Genomic DNA, 15,863 nt, shown 5'->3' with positions numbered 1-15,863 from the left:
TTATATCGTCCAATTTTTGTTTTCAATTGCCATTTGGAGCATCTATCTGTGTGCATTGTCATAAATACAGTCTCGTACAGATTATAGTTAAAGTTGTTAGGTGGCGAACAATTTTGAGCCAAGTTACTAAACGTTGGTAACCTGATTTTGATAACCATGCATGTATATTCAATTGTGTCTAGGAAAATTACTGGGAAGGACCCACCAAAAATTCCAGGATTGATACCAAGTGGAGCAGATGCACCGAGTGGAGATGTACCGGGTGGAACTACACCAGATGGAGCTACACCGGTTGGAGCCGCACCGGTTGGAGATGCATCGGGTGGAGCCGCACCAGTTGGAAGTGCATCGGTTGAAGCCCCACCGGTTGGAACCGCCCCAGGAGGAGCCGAACCGGTTGGAGCCTCATAAGTTGGAGGAACCACACCAGTTAGTGATACATCCGGTGGAACATCACCGGTTGGAGCCGCACCGGTTGGAACCACATCGGGTGGAGCCGCACCACCGATTGGAGACATACCGTTTGGAGATGCATCGGGTGGAGCCGCACCAGCTGGAGGTGCCATTCCAGATGAACCGACAACTAAACCAACAGCTAAAGCGACAAGTAAATCGGCAATAAAACCGATATCTAAACCGAAAACTAAACCAACATCCAAACCAACATCTAAGCCAAAAAAAAATCAGTAGCGAAGCCACGAGTTAAACCAACATCAAAATCGACAGAAAAACCAACATCTAAGCCACCAGCTAAACCGACATCAAAACCAGGAACTAAACCATCAACTAAAACGGTAGTTAAACCACCAACTGAACCGACATCTAAACCATCAGCTAAAACGGTAGCAAAGCCACCAACTAAACCGGAAGCTAAACCGACATCAAAACCATCAGCAAAACCAACAGCAGAGGCGGCAACAAAACCAACAACAAAATCAGCAACTAAGCCGAAAGGAAAATCAGAAGCAAAACCGGCAGTTAAACCAAAAGCTAAATCAAAAGCGAAATCAGCAACAAAACCAGCCGTTAAACCGGCAGCTAAACCAAAAGCTAAACCAACAGCAAAACCGAAAGCTAAACCGAAAAAATGAACAAGGAAAAAAAAACAAGAATGGAAAACTGGCATCTAAGGGATTAATAAGGAAAATTATAATAGATAATCATCACAGAAATTATTAATCAACCTTTTTCATTAAATACTAATTTTGTGTTTTTTTTTTGTTTGGTAGAAAAATACTAATTAAGTGTTATTGATGAAACTAAAATGCTCAAATATCTTAATTATTGATGTAAAAATCTTTGTCAACATGATATCACAGTCGAATTATCGGGTCTCGAAATCATCCTATTCTGTATATTGAAGATTCTAATCGCCCTGTTTGAGAGCAATCGAGTAATTTCCCTTATGCGAGTTTCATATCATTTGGTACATAATAGTTTAGCATCGTTTTATTGCCATACGGATGCACAGTCTCACCACCACTTGGTTCTCTACAAATACAATTAAATAAAGCCACTTAACAAGAACATTCAATGTTTCACCAAAAAAAATATATAAATTAATTAATTAAAAAACCAAGAATATTTAATGAAATTTGGTCCTTATTTTCTTTATGTCAAAATTTGGTCCGAAACAAACTTTAACAAAAACACATCAAATCAAATATAACTGAATCAAACGAAAGATATACTCAAACCGAATCAAAATGACTTCCATTATAATTCATTCGAAATTTTATGAGAAAACAGAGGAAAAAGAAAAAGAGGCCAAGAAAATGTGACAAATAAAAGAGAGGCATTGACGTGACGTAGAGCTCAACACATTCACTCGCATCGTTTCGCATGAGGTAAGCACGAGCCGTGCACGTAGACCACACCACTCTCTCTCTCTCTCTCTTCTTATTAAAATCCACTCTCCCAAATTCGTGAAATCCCACAGTCATCATCATCCGATCAAGCGACAATGTCAATCCTAAAACTGTTGTTCGGCAAGAAAAAACGCGAGAGAGTAGTAGTACGAACCCAAAGGCCGACGATTAAAGGTGTTATGACGTCTGTTTTGGCCACACAAGCCGCAATATTCCTCTTGTTGCTGGCCGGTCTATCTCTAACCGGCTGTGCCGTGGCGTCCGTCGCCTGCATGCCGCTCTTCCTCCTATTCAGCCCGGTCCTCGTTCCAGCGGGTATTACCGCCACTGTTCTTGCTTCGGGTTTTATGGCTGGAGGCGGCTCAGGTGTGACGGCTCTCACCATCTTCATGTGGCTCTACAAGTAATTACCTCTTCACCCACTAAACACATTCGCTTTTATTATTAATACGTATGCATGCGCGCAATATTTTAAACTTTAATATAGTTGACGCTAATCTATTATCTTGATGATGATTATATTTTTATTATAAATATATAAGGTTAAACTATAGATTAGGTGAGACCATAGACTGATTAATTAACCTCTGCAGTGTATGATTTGTGGCTGCATATTTATAAATGGATTATACAGGAGCGTAGACATATAATTATTTAAAACGTGAACTATATTTACAAGTGCAACTGGTAATTATGTCTAACTTCACAAAAAAAAAAAATGGTTATGTCTTTTTTTTTTTTTTTTGAACAAAATGGTTATGTCTTTCAAGAAAATCATTTTGGACGGAAAAAACATTTATAAAATATTCCGTTAATTTGAACAAGTAGTTGGTATAATGTAGTGGCTACAAAGATACTCAGAAGTGATTTACGTCATAAACGTAATTATGGAAAGATTGGTTCACGCACTATGAAAATTTACATACCAAAGATCCAAAACTTTCAAAGTTGATCTATTATAATGAAAAGTTATGGGGAAATGATCATTTCTTTAGAAACAAACCTAAAATGAACTTTTTTTGGTGCATGGGACAAACTAATATGAATTAACTATAAAATTCCACTAAGTAATTGAACTTTTCACATTATACTTATCTATCCTTTTTTCTTTTGCATTTACTGTTTGGAGCTTTCATCTAGGCGTTGCTATAAACGTTTTTATGTATCAACAAAGTCTCGTTCAAATATTAAGCTGCTTGGTGGCGAACAGCTTTGAGGCCGAAGTACGAAAACTATGTTACCACAACTTTTAAGAACTTGGCTTTTGTTTTTGTGTCTAGGCGATTTACGGGTAAAGACCCGCCAAAGATTCCAGGGTTGACACCGGCTGGTGGAGCTGCATCAGGTGGAGCTGCATCAGGTGGATCAGCCCCAGCAGAAGGTGGAGATGCGGGAGGTGGAGCTGCCCCAGCAGCTAAAAAATCGGCATCTAAAAAATCGGCGGCAAAAAAACCGGCAGCTAAAGCGGGCAAATAAGTCAAGGACATTAACAAAGGATTATACTGAAATTCCATAATTCAAATATAATTTATCCAGTTTCTTTTTGTTGCTACATATTAATTACGTGCTGATGAAATTAAATTTCTCAAATGTCATTTCTATTAACGCACGCCGTGCTACAGACACAATAACATAAGTATTCATGTTTGCTGTATAATATTTTTAATTAAAACAACGAGGTTTGTATATGATATATCGCTGATATAAACCTTAGATGAATATTTTGAGTTAGTCTACATAAGCAGCGATCCGTTGTTGTCGTTTCCGCTCCGTCAAGGGAAAAATCGAAAACAGTCTAAGCTCTGACCACTGCATACTCTGGAACAACCGAACAATTAGTCCCTGGCACTGACATGAACTCTCCGCTAATAATAAGCATTTAACGTATTCGATTTCATCCTTCATCTTGTAATCAAGTACTTTAAATCGAATCAGTTACAAAACTTTGTCATATATTCGGTTATAAGAGCCACAATTAGCTAAAATAAAAATTTCGTTCGAAGTTTATTTTTATTTTTTTTGCACTTTTCTTAATTTTTGTATTAATCTACTAAATAACAAAAAAAATTGTTGTAACACTTGTTTCTGTTACAATTGGAAATGACCTATCATTCATTCATACTAATATTTGTCGATACGCGGTATTCAATATATTTTTTTCCTTTTATGAACGAAGAACTCTGATTATGGGATTTTTTGGTAACAAATTTACTTATAAAAAAAGTAATAGTCACGAATTTTGATGGTTCCTTAATAAATTCCCAAATTTAAGTTTGTATTTTCCACTTTTTTTTAAAAAGAGGGATACGATAATCAATTAGGAAAAAGGCCAAAAACCGTGACAACTTACAGAAACAAGAAAAAAAAAAAGAGACAACGTGACGTAACAAAATTTCCATTTTCATTCAGATCGTTTTGCATGGAGCATGAATGTGTAGCGTCGCGTTCACGTAGACTTCCACTAGTTCTTGATAAAACCCCACTTCTTCGCACCACCAAATCACAAACCTTTCGACCAGAGAGAGAAATCCCAGCCGTATAACTTGATCATCCAAAAGATGTTTGAGATCGTTCAGGCGGTTTTCGCTGCCGCGGCTGCACTAGCTCTTATGACATTCGCCGGTATAACCCTCGGCGGCTCAGTGGTTGCATTAGTCGTAAGCACACCGCTTTTTGTCATTTTCAGTCCGGTTCTCGTGCCAGCCACTATAGCCACTACATTGCTAGCTTCAGGTTTCACAGCCTCCGGTTCCTTTGGTGCCACGGCTCTCACCATCCTTGCGTGGCTCTACAAGTATACTATTGGTTTACTCTTATTCAAATTTACTTTTGCGACTCAACGAACTTTTTAATAATCAGAAAATATATAATTGTGTGTAGGAAACGCACAGGGAAGGATCTGCCAAAAATTCCCGGATTGACGCCACCGTCTAGTCCAGCATCATCGGGAAAATAGGATTAGGCGTTTCCTAATAACGGATGCTATATATCATATGGAGGAACGTAACGTGGTCATACTTAATTACTAGCCTGGGTTCCATAAATAAAATAAAAACTTACCCATCTTCTCTTTTAATAAAATACTAGTTACGTTACCCCCGGGATATCTCCAGTGTCATTCCATTGATGTATATCGAATGTTACAAAAGAAGTATAATAAATGTACCCATTTTTATTGTTTGTAATGAAGTAATATCATTGAGAATATTGCCATATACTTATGAAATTTCGAGGGCACTTGACATATCTGCGCTAAATCGCTGGTACATGCAAGGGTCGTATATATCTAATACCAATAAATGAGGAGATTTGGAATATATATATTTAAAACCGTCACTGCGGATTATCTCCTTAACCATATCACTCGGTAATTGCATGCGTATGAGCTAAACAAAAGCCATTCTTACGGCAAAAAGAGAAAACAAAAACTTTTTTTTTTTTTTTTGGTGGGTAAAACGAAGTATGATGCAATGAAATTAAAGAAAACAGCTATTTACACAAAACTACAAATCAAGCTTTGATATTTCATCACAATAAAATCAAACACAACATTTGAGTTTACTTTTGTACTTGTTAATCGTTTTTTTTTTTTTAATTTCAGAAGATTATTTGATTTCAAGGGAAACAAAAAATAATAAAAAAATACGATAACTAAAGAAAAATTAAATGTTTAGTCAAGCATAATAATAATAAAAACAAATTAAGTGGTTAACAAAAAAAAAACAAATTAAGTGTGAACAAAATGTAAATTGACAAATTGTGACTAAGTTTGAGTTGTTCGAACTTCGAAGTGTCCATACCAATTTTCATCAAAACAGAAAAAAAGTCTTTGAACCAAATGATGAAGTGAGAAGTTTTGTGGAGTAATCAGAGCTTCCGAGAATGTGAGAAGTCGCTTTGCTACGGACAATTCCACTCATCCTCAAAGGTCAATTTTTCGGGTCATTGCTTGTAATTAGGCTTTGATTAAAACAATGGACCTGAGCCGGACCATGTAACTTCTTAATTTTATTTTATCATACATTAGATATATAGAAAACTCCTCGTACAAAATTACAAGTAAAACTCACACAAAGAAAAGTAGAAGCAAATTTGGTGTGACGTGACGTGGATCCCTATTTATGTCGATCGTTTTGCACGGAGCATGCATGCGTACTGTACCGTGCACGTACACCCCCAAGGCTCTTTTCATAAAAGCCCTCCATTTTTCCACAACCATACGAGTAGAGTTAGAGTAGCAACCATAGAGATCAAACGTGACTCACAAAATGTTCTCGTTTCTCATCCCAGTTGTACAGGTTGTTCAGGTGGTTATCGCTGCCATAGCATCTGTAGTCTTCTTAGTGTTCGCTGGTATAACCCTCGGCGCCTCAGTTGTGGGACTCATCATAGCTACACCCCTTTTTCTCATCTTTAGTCCCATTCTCGTACCAGCCACTATAACCACTACTCTCGCACTCGGTGGGATTATTGGCGCTGCCGCTCTCGGACTGACGGCATCTGCTCTCGTATATTGGCTTTTCAAGTAAAATTTATTCATTTAAACTATAATATTTTCCTTCGACGAAACCCTATCGAAGCCTCTCGAGATTTATGCTTATATATTATTCTTTCACGTATATCATATACGTCTATTTTTATTCAAGTTTTATAAAGCATGCATGTTCATCTACAACGAACCTGCATATAGCATGTTTTCAGCTCAAAATTTTCTAAATAGTTTGAATTATATGCACTTGTTTGTGTGATGTAGACATAGGATTGGAGTAAAACCAAAGAACAATCCAGCTCCAAAGGGAGCCCCAACCCAAGCAGATAAACCAGGAGCATCGGGAGCAACATCAGCAGGAACATCGGGAGGAGCATCAGCAGGAGCATCAAGTGGAGCGTCATCAGGAATACCGGGAGGAACGTCATCAGGAATATCAGGTGGAGCGTCGGGTGGAGCGTCATCAGGAACATCGGGTGAAGCGTCATCAGGAGCATCGGGAGGAGCGTCATCAGGAACATCAGGAGGAGTGTCAGGTGGAGCGTCATCAGGAGCATCGGGAGGAGCGTTAGGTGGAGCATCATCAGGAGCATCAGGAGGAGCGTCATCAGGATCATTGGGAAGAGCGTCGAGTGGAGCGTCATCAGAAACATTGGGAGGAGCAGCACCTGGAGGAGCGTTGGGAGGAGTGCCGGGAACTAAATCTGGAGGAGCGAAGGGAAATAAATCCGGAGGAGCAAAGGGTGGTAAATCTGGAGGAACGAAGAAAGATAAGCTCGGAGGAGCGAAAGGTGGTAAGTCCGGAAAAACTAAGGGTGATAAATCTGAAGGAGCGAAAGGAGAAAAGCTTGGAGGAACGAAGGGTGGTAAACTTGGAGGAGCGAAGAAAGATAAACTCGGAGGAACTAAGGCTGGTAAATCTGGAGGAACAAAGGAAGATAAGTCTGGAGGAACGAAAGGAAATAAATCCGGAGGAACAAAGGGAGATAAACTCGGAGGAGCGAAGTGTGATAAATCCGGAGGAGAGAAGGGAGATAAATCAGGGAAAGCACCCGGAAAGAAAACAGGGGGGTGCTCATAAGGATGATATGTAGCAAACTGAAACTTAGTTGTTGGTTCTCATAAATCAAACCTAATGTCCTATTAATGTCTCAAATATCATTTCTATTAATCTATGCTATAAAACAATGCACGCATTCATTATATACATTATAATTTGTTTAAGTGAAGGAATTCATCGCCTCATAGGAACTAACATATACGTACATGAATGAGACTGGATCCAAGTTAATGAAAGCAATTGTATATATCTATGAGGATGATGGAGTCATGCGATATTGGAATTGTTGCACCTCCATTAAGTGGAAACATAGCTAAGAAGACTTGTTTAAGTGGAAACATACTCTTTCTTTGTTTTCTTTAAATTACAAATTGAACTTAATACTATTTTAACTAGTAAAAAAACTTATGTTATTTAAATATTGCTAATCTCGTTTTAGCCTAAAACCATTGATTTTTCATTCTTTGCGCTGTATAATCATAAATTTCTTATAAACTGTATCGTGAACATAAATAATTAGACATGTTAGTTGGATATTGTTCGTATTAGTTTTTCAAAAGATTGGGATACTTTCGCCTCTCTTTTTATTTACTGATAAACTATAAAAAACACGAAACTGAAGTTATTGAAAGACAATTTTAATACAACCTTCAAGATAAATTGGACCAACTTTAGAAGAAAAAATAGTACCCGGTTAGCGTTAACCGATCGAAACCCAAACCTTTTTCAGTACAATGGGTTTAATAAAACACGTTATCATCAGCGGATCATGTCATTCCCCTGAAAAGACTCTAGTTCAACAAAATTCTGATAACATGATCGTCTTCCCACATCTAACCATGATTGGATAATCTTGTTCACGGTTACTGGATTTGGAGAGTATGGAGTCAAGAGAATCTCAGTTGAATTTCATGAGTAGTAGAAGTAATTTTAAGATTGGGTTCCAAATTTTTCGCAAAAAAAAAAAAGCTGTGAGTTGATAAGTTAGAAAACAAACATTTTTTTTTTGCTAAGTAGAAAACAAACATTGTTAAACTTTGTTCGGGAAAACTATCAAAATAGATTTTAAGCAAAACTCTTCTTCTAACTTTAGCCGTTTCTAAAAGATAGTATTAAATCGTCTCATATACGTATATGGCTGAAAAGTAAAAGTAATAACAAACCTTCTCCACGCTTTGATATATCATAAAGCAATATAATGAACAGTTGAGTTTTTTTTTTTTTTTCCAATAAAGAATAAATTAAAAAAAGAAGGCCTAAAACACATGACAAACTCTTAACTTTTGAAACATGACAAACCAAACGCGTACACAAACACACACAAAGAAAAGAGAGATAATAAAGAAGAGGAAAATGTGACGTGACGTAGCGTAAGTCTTCGTTCACTCCCATCGTTTTGCATGGAGCATGCATGTGTACCGTGCACGTAGCAGACCACACAACTCCTTCATATAAAATCCCTCTCAGTCTCCTCCCATCAACAAACACACAACAATTCGATCAGAAAAGATGAGCGAAGAACTTAATCAAAACCCATCATCAGCTCATCAGTCTCTGTCAATGAGAGAGGGCAGAAAGTTTCCTTTTCTGTCTCTCCCACAGAACCCATCATCAGCTCAGTCTCTGTCAATGAGAGAGGGCAGAAAGTTTCCTTTTCTGTCTCTGCCACAAAACCCGTCATCAGCTCAGTCTCTGTCACAAAAACAATCATCAGCTGAGAATCTGTCAGAGAGAGAAGGGAGAAAGCTATCTTTTCTCCATATGTTCTCTTTTCTCATGCCATTGTTGGAGGTTATTAAGATCATTATTGCTTCAGTGGCCTCCGTAATCTTCTTAGGCTTCGCCTGTGTAACCCTCGCCGGTTCTGCCGTGGCATTAGTCATAAGCACACCGCTTTTCATCATATTCAGCCCCGTTCTTGTACCAGCTACGTTAGCCACGGCTGTCTTAACCACAGGGTTCACGGCCGGTGGCACCTTTGGAGCGACGGCCATTGGTCTCATCATGTGGCTCATTAAGTAAGATTAGACAAATTATATTGAGATCACTCGCGGTTTATGTTTATATATTATTCATATGCATATAAAATACTTAGTAAGTTATAATTTCTGTCACAATGTGTTTTCCCTTTTTGAAAACACCATTTTAAAAGTTGTCAATGTAATTAATAAATATATTGGACATCGTGAGTTTTCTTACAGTATCTCCGACGTACTTATATGCACTCTTTTTTTTTGGGTGTGATTTAGGCGTAGGATGGGAGTAAAGCCGAAGGATAATCCACCTCCGGGAGGACTTCCACCGACTGGTGGTGGAGGAGCGCTATCTCTGACCTTCAAGTCCAAGAAAAAGGCAAAACCGAAGTTGAAGTCAAAAATTTCTAAAGATAAGCTTAAGCTGCCAGAATGGTGTAAGAAGATCCCTGTGTTAGGTAAAATGGCAGGTGGCAAAGGTAAATCTGGAAGTGAAGAAAGTTCATCTTCGTCGTCCGGGGATGAAGGTATGTCTGGTGGCCGAGGAGGTAAATCTAAAAGTAAATTAGGACATAAATCTGAAGATAAAAAATGTAAAAAAAGTAAATCAAAAAGTAAAAAAGGTATGTCCGGAGGTATGTCCGGAAGTGAGGGAGGTATGTCGTCTGGGAGTGAAGGTATGTCCGGAAGTGGAGGAGGTAAATCCAAAGGTGGAGGACGTAAATCTGGAGGTCTAGGAGGTAAATCTGGAAAGATAAAGAGTAAATCTGGAAAGAAAGGAGGTATGTCCGGAAGTGAAGGAGGTATGTCCGGAAGTGAAGGAGGCATGTCTGGCGGAAGTATGTCTGGAGGAAGCATGTCTGGAGGAAGTATGTCCGGAGGAAGTATGTCCGGAGGTAGAGGAGGTAGTATGTCCGGAGGTAGAGGAGGTAAATCCAAAAGTAGAGGACATAAATCCGGAGGTCTAAAAAGTAAAAGTAGTAAAAAAGGTATGTCCGGAAGTGAAGGAAGTATGTCTGGGAGTGAAGGAAGTATGTCTGGAAGTGGAGGAAGTAAACACGGAGGTGGAGGATGTAAAAGCAAAGGTAAACACGGAAGTGGGGGTATGTCCGGAGGTCGAGGTAGCTTCGTGGAGGAGTAAAGGACACTGATCGAGCTATTCCAACATTAAGCAGATCATTGTGCATTAGTTCAAGAATTTTATGACTGGCAAATTAAAACAAGAAAAGCCGTCTACAACGTTTTATATTTTATATGTAATGTTGAATCTGATTATAAAGATAAAAAAAAAGGAAATACTATAAGACAATATTTATTCTAATAATATTAATAATGTGGTAACACTTCATTCCATTCTTCTTAAAAAAAAATCTGTTGTAGAGTTTACTTCTATTAATTAATTGTAACGAAGCAAACTATTATATATAGTTAAACGAATAAAATTTAAATTGAAAGAATTCATGGCTGTTAACAAATACCATATGAGTGTAGACAAGGCACCAGGACCTGATGGACTAAATGCAGGGTTCTACAAATACCATTGGAATGCTATAAAATCAGGTGTGATCAAGTTCATTACCTACTTCTTTGAAACTGGATATTTAGATCCACAGTTGAATCACACCCACATCTGCCTTGTTCCAAAAGTAGAATCCCCAACTCAAGTTAAGGATTTTAGACCAATTAGCTTATGCAACATAGCATATAAGTTGATATCTAAAATCCTAGCTGAAAGACTCAAGCCTTGGTTACATTCTCTGATATCAGAGTTTCAGACAGCTTTTATTCCAGGCAGACTCATAACTGATAACATTATTGTCACTCATGAACTCCTCCATTCTCTTCGTACTAAGAACTTAAAAACTCCTTACATGGCTATAAAGTTGGATATTGCAAAAGCCTTTGATAAAGTGGAATGGAACTATATTGAGGCTGTTATGAAACGTTTGGGTTTTGCAGAAAAGTGGTGCTCCTGGATCATGAAGTGCATCACTACAGTATCATATTCAGTCCTTGTTAACGGCTCTCCTTCCAAGAAAATCATCCCCCAAAGAGGCATACGACAAGGTGACCCTCTTTCACCATATCTTTACTTGCTTTGTACAAAGGGGCTTTCATCTCTTCTTTCAACAGCTGTCAAAAGTAACAATATTCATGGCTTCAAAGCCAGTAGAAGTGGACCAAAAATTTCTCATATGCTGTTTGCTGATGACTCTCTTCTCTTTTGTAAAGCTAATGAAGAGGAATGCAAAAGAATCTTGGAAATTCTCAAATTATATGCCTCAGCTTCAGGACAACATATCAACTTCCAGAAATCGGCCATACTGTTTGGTAAGAAAGTAGATACCAATCTTCAGGATTGTATTAAACACCACACAGGTATCCTTAAGACTGGGGGATTTGGAAGATACTTGGGTTTGCCTGAAGCAATGGGTAGAAGTAAGAAAGATACATTTTCATATATCTGTCAGAAACTGCAAAATAAGTTAGAAAGCTGGTATTCTAAGTTTCTATCACCAGGGGGAAAAGAAGTAATGATTAAGGCTGTGGCTACCGCTCTTCCCACTTACACAATGTCATGTTTCCTGTTACCTAAAAGAATCACTTCTGAATTGACAGGACATATCAGGAAATTTTGGTGGTCAAGTATCAAGGACAAACACAAAATTCCTTGGGTAGCCTGGAGTAAAATAACAAAGTTGAAGCAATATGGAGGTTTGGGGTTCAGAGATCTTCACCATTTTAATATTGCCTTGTTAGCAAAGCAAGCTTGGAGAATGCTAAAACAGCCTCAATCTCTCTTGACAAGAGTCCTCCAAGCAAAATACTTTTCCAACACTGGTTTAATGGATGCTACTTTGGGACATAGGCCTAGCCATGCTTGGAGAAGTATCTTACAAGGCCTGCAGCTGATCAAACAAGGTTTAAAATGGAGAATTGGTGATGGTGAAACAGTCAGAATCTGGCGTGACCCTTGGCTAGATAATCCTCCTCGCCCAGCAAGAAGTGTTAATCATCAGGAAGAACACTATTTGACTGTTTCAAGCCTTCTCACACCGAACTCATCAAATTGGTGTCCTCATAAGCTACAACAAACAGTTCATCCCGATGATATCTCTCATATCATGAAAGTTAGGCCGCGTTTAATCAAGAGTCCTGATGTCCCTGTCTGGATCTTTACAAAGGATGGATATTACACAGTCAAATCAGGATACCATCAGCTTACCAGAGAGCTCTCTGAACCTTCTCGATTGGTCATCAAAGTTTGGAAATTTATATGGTCTCTTCATGTACCACCGAAGATAAAACACTTTTGGTGGAAAGTTCTCCATAACGCTCTTCCAGTGACTGGAAACTTAGCTCTCAGAAATATAAAAATACAGAAAGAATGCAACTTCTGTGGTGAAGCTGAAGAATCTATCATGCATATACTTTTTCACTGCAGGGTATCAAGAGAAATCTGGGAATTGTCTCCTGTTCCTATCAATCCAGGTCAGTTTGTTCATAAATCTTCTCTTCTTGATATTTTCCAGGACCTTCTCAATGTGAAAGAGAGTGAGTCCCCAACAGACTGCCTATTTCCTTTCATTGGGTGGCGCATATGGAAAGCTCGAAATGATATTTTATTCCGAAACAAAAGATGGGCTATACCAACAATTATCCATCAAGCTATTATGGATTATAAATTGTGGAAGGAAGCCAGCAGTCTAAACCAGTCTTACAATGGAAAGCCTCAGGAACATAAAGACAGTAACAATCCTCAATCTCTACATAGAACCATGGATCAGTCTAACTCTTACTTTTGTTACACAGATGGTTCATGGATTAACTCCACTGACAAAGCAGGAATCGGATGGTCTTTGCACAACTATCAAGGTAAATGCCTTATCAAGGGCTCCTCATCTATAGACCCTACAATGACTGCGCTGGAAGCAGAGGCCATTGCACTCCGGGAAGGTATCCTTCAAGTCAAGCGTTTAAATTATTACCCGGTTATATTTTGTGGAGACTCAAAGATTCTTTACAGGTCCTTAGATCAGCTAACAAATGGAGAGCATGCTGCTAAGGAAGTTGCAGAAATTCAAAGCTACATCGAAGATATCTTGGCGCTAGCAAAAGGCTCTTACAAATTTAAATTTATAAGAAGAGAAGCCAATGTAATAGCTGACATGCTAGCTAGAGAAGATAGAACGAATCAGACTCCTATGGTTGTATCTTGTTTTTTTTGATGTGTATCTTCTCATGTAACATACATCTAATATAATAGACCAGTTGGCCGACTAAAAAAAAAAATAACAAAAAGAAGAGGATGTTTTATTGGTTACTTTCTATTTTGCAATAGATTTATCTGATTCAGACAAAAATTCAACTAACAAGAGAGGTCTGGGCTTGTTGACTACAAAAATAAACAATAGATCGAGCTTGTGAGACGGTAATAAAAACATGTGGTATGAATTCTTTTTTGACGGTTTCATAAAGTCTTTTGAGACGGTTGTTTAGGTTTTCAAGAATCATGTACTAAGATTTTTTTTTTTGGTCACCGATCATATGTATTAAGTTTTTAAGAATATATTTTCAGTGACCGCTACGGTTATACAAATCCTCGCACTAAAGTACTTATAGAGAGTTGAAAAATATATAACTTACCAAGTGAATATTCAATAATACGATATTTTACAACATATTGCAATTCCATATTTCCATTGAGCTGGATAGAGATTTACAGCAAGCATCAAGGCCCTAACATCAAGCAAACTGCATGGTATCCATCAAACTTCAGCAAAATCTCGCGCTCCTTGGATTATCTTTCCAAGACCCAGTTTTAGGATGTACCGACCGTAAACATGAATTGCTACACGACACTTAATGTCTTTAGCTTTCACAAGAATAAAAGAAGGTCCAAAAAGCATGACAGGAAAAAAAAAAAAGGAGATGAAAAAGAAAGCAAATGTGACGTGACGTAGATCTCTAATTTACTCCCATCGTTTTACATGTAAAGACCCCTAAGAACCAACCATCCGATAATATAGTATGATCAGCCGAAAGAAATCAGCAAAACTTATCTTCATCATCCAAATTTAAAATTTAACTATCCCAATATGTTTTCTTTTCTCATCATATTGTTGGAGGTTTTTCAGGTAGTTATCGCTGCGGTTGCCTCTATAGTCTTCTTAGGTTTGGCAGGTGTAACACTCGCTGGTTCAGCGGCGGCATTAACCGTCACCGCACCACTTTTTATCATATTCAGTCCAATTCTCGTACCAGCCACAATAGCTACTGCTGTCTTAACCTCAGGGTTCACGGCCGGCGGTGCCCTAGGAGCGATGGCTGTTGCTCTCATCAGGTGGCTCGTTAAATAAAATTTAACAAATACCATATGAGTCACCCAAAGATTTAGTTATGCTTCTAGCTCTTCATACATATACATATATAAATTAGCCTCTAGGCAAGGCTTTGGACGTTATATCAGATAAAAAAAATATTTCGAATCAACACTAAATGATGGTCGTATTATGTATCTCAGTCGTATTTTGTTTTTAACATATGTTCGCACTTCTGTGTATATATGTAGGCGTAGGACGGGAATAAAGCCGAATGCGGAAGGAACCTCTTCAACTCCATCAGCCCAACTCAAATTGCCAATTTCTGGTGGATATGGAGGATCTTGGGGAGGAAAAACATTTTCTGGAACATTCGGGAAACCATTTTCTGGAAATGTCCCAGCATGGTTAAAAGGTATAATTGGAGGTATACCTGGGGCCGCAGGTGGAGGTACACCGGCGGCCGGAGCTGCTAAACCTGCGGCTGGAGCTGCTCCACCTGCCGCCGGAAGTACACCACCTACATGGTAATAGAAACTAGTCAAGTTGTTCCAATATGTAGCATATATATATAGTGTGCAGTGTGCACTGATTCATAATTCTATGACTAGATACTTAAAATGAAATAAAAGCTTTCATATGTTTATATGTGATGTTAAATCTGCTTATACTGGAAGAAAAGAAAAACATAAAGACTGAGATAAAATTGTTAACTTATAGGATAAATGCGGTAGCGCTTAATTACATTTGTCCTGAAAGGATATAACGATTTATAGTTGAGTTTGCTTTTGTTATTTAAGTATATGAACACTGCTATACGTTATCATTATGTAAATTTAGCATTCAAGGTTTTACTTCGAATTTTTAAGATAGTGTTTTAAAATTGTGTTCTTTACTTTTCACTTCGAATTTTTAAAAGCTTTTTATTTTATTTTATTTTAATAGTAATTTTACATGATGATATAAAACTAACTGGATATCTTTCACTTGAGTTAGCCAATGATATAGTAGTTACCAATTCAACGTATAAAATGAAATGAATTTTAATCTTAGTCATAATATAAGTTGCTTTTAATGTGAACTGTTTACTTTCTTTTCCCAAAATTTTCTAAATATATTATTAAAGTCAATAGACTGTAAAAACGGATATTT

General features: G+C 37.8%; 5 protein-coding genes across 7 annotated transcripts; all 5 read left to right on the top strand.

The window, feature by feature from the left end:
- Window positions 1–1,931: 1,931 nt before the first annotated feature.
- On the top strand, window positions 1,932–3,561 carry LOC17883151 (oleosin-B1). The gene is made up of 2 exons (XM_006286705.2): window positions 1,932–2,271; window positions 3,149–3,561. The coding sequence occupies exons 1-2, from the start codon at window positions 1,964–1,966 to the stop codon at window positions 3,342–3,344; spliced, it is 504 nt and encodes a 167-aa protein (XP_006286767.1). The 5' UTR covers window positions 1,932–1,963; the 3' UTR covers window positions 3,345–3,561.
- A 722-nt stretch (window positions 3,562–4,283) lies between these two features.
- Window positions 4,284–5,085, top strand: LOC17882061 (oleosin GRP-17). The gene is made up of 2 exons (XM_006289958.2): window positions 4,284–4,662; window positions 4,749–5,085. Exons 1-2 carry the CDS (start codon window positions 4,427–4,429, stop codon window positions 4,822–4,824), a joined length of 312 nt encoding a protein of 103 aa, XP_006290020.1. The 5' UTR covers window positions 4,284–4,426; the 3' UTR covers window positions 4,825–5,085.
- Window positions 5,086–6,105: 1,020 nt separating this feature from the next.
- Window positions 6,106–7,557, top strand: LOC17882090 (uncharacterized transmembrane protein DDB_G0289901). The gene is made up of 2 exons (XM_006289887.2): window positions 6,106–6,393; window positions 6,622–7,557. Exons 1-2 carry the CDS (start codon window positions 6,137–6,139, stop codon window positions 7,436–7,438), a joined length of 1,074 nt encoding a protein of 357 aa, XP_006289949.1. The 5' UTR covers window positions 6,106–6,136; the 3' UTR covers window positions 7,439–7,557.
- Window positions 7,558–8,901: 1,344 nt separating this feature from the next.
- On the top strand, window positions 8,902–10,786 carry LOC17883501 (oleosin GRP-17). 3 transcript variants are annotated; one of them, XM_023781225.1, is made up of 3 exons: window positions 8,902–9,435; window positions 9,667–10,037; window positions 10,173–10,786. In XM_023781225.1, exons 1-3 carry the CDS (start codon window positions 8,927–8,929, stop codon window positions 10,529–10,531), a joined length of 1,239 nt encoding a protein of 412 aa, XP_023636993.1. In that variant the 5' UTR covers window positions 8,902–8,926; the 3' UTR covers window positions 10,532–10,786. The 3 variants fall into 3 exon arrangements, with proteins under 3 accessions (XP_023636993.1, XP_023636992.1, XP_006289379.1); XM_023781224.1 differs by having other exon boundaries at window positions 10,068–10,786; XM_006289317.2 differs by having other exon boundaries at window positions 9,667–10,786.
- Window positions 10,787–14,438: 3,652 nt separating this feature from the next.
- Window positions 14,439–15,371, top strand: LOC17884244 (oleosin GRP-17). Its single transcript, XM_006289227.2, has 2 exons — window positions 14,439–14,734; window positions 14,963–15,371. Exons 1-2 carry the CDS (start codon window positions 14,490–14,492, stop codon window positions 15,240–15,242), a joined length of 525 nt encoding a protein of 174 aa, XP_006289289.1. The 5' UTR covers window positions 14,439–14,489; the 3' UTR covers window positions 15,243–15,371.
- The last annotated feature ends 492 nt before the right edge of the window (window positions 15,372–15,863 follow it).

The sequence above is a fragment of the Capsella rubella genome, unplaced genomic scaffold, assembly GCF_000375325.1.
Source record: "Capsella rubella cultivar Monte Gargano unplaced genomic scaffold, Caprub1_0 scaffold_6, whole genome shotgun sequence".
In the NCBI taxonomy this organism is placed as follows: Eukaryota; Viridiplantae; Streptophyta; class Magnoliopsida; order Brassicales; family Brassicaceae; genus Capsella; species Capsella rubella.
This window is presented reverse-complemented; position numbering and strand designations above follow the sequence as displayed.

What these genes read in the sequence shown, in the direction of transcription:
- LOC17883151 (XM_006286705.2), top strand. Translation starts at nt 1,964, where the DNA reads ATGTCAATCCTAAAACTGTTGTTCGGCAAGAAAAAACGCGAGAGAGTA. An exon ending in ATCTTCATGTGGCTCTACAA is followed by an intron (nt 2,272 to 3,148) that starts GTAATTACCTCT and finishes TTTTGTGTCTAG; the next exon opens with GCGATTTACGGGTAAAGACC.
- LOC17882061 (XM_006289958.2), top strand. Translation starts at nt 4,427, where the DNA reads ATGTTTGAGATCGTTCAGGCGGTTTTCGCTGCCGCGGCTGCACTAGCT. An exon ending in ATCCTTGCGTGGCTCTACAA is followed by an intron (nt 4,663 to 4,748) that starts GTATACTATTGG and finishes AATTGTGTGTAG; the next exon opens with GAAACGCACAGGGAAGGATC.
- LOC17882090 (XM_006289887.2), top strand. Translation starts at nt 6,137, where the DNA reads ATGTTCTCGTTTCTCATCCCAGTTGTACAGGTTGTTCAGGTGGTTATC. An exon ending in CTCGTATATTGGCTTTTCAA is followed by an intron (nt 6,394 to 6,621) that starts GTAAAATTTATT and finishes TGTGTGATGTAG; the next exon opens with ACATAGGATTGGAGTAAAAC.
- LOC17883501 (XM_006289317.2), top strand. Translation starts at nt 8,927, where the DNA reads ATGAGCGAAGAACTTAATCAAAACCCATCATCAGCTCATCAGTCTCTG. An exon ending in CTCATCATGTGGCTCATTAA is followed by an intron (nt 9,436 to 9,666) that starts GTAAGATTAGAC and finishes GGTGTGATTTAG; the next exon opens with GCGTAGGATGGGAGTAAAGC.
- LOC17884244 (XM_006289227.2), top strand. Translation starts at nt 14,490, where the DNA reads ATGTTTTCTTTTCTCATCATATTGTTGGAGGTTTTTCAGGTAGTTATC. An exon ending in ATGGCTGTTGCTCTCATCAG is followed by an intron (nt 14,735 to 14,962) that starts GTGGCTCGTTAA and finishes GTATATATGTAG; the next exon opens with GCGTAGGACGGGAATAAAGC.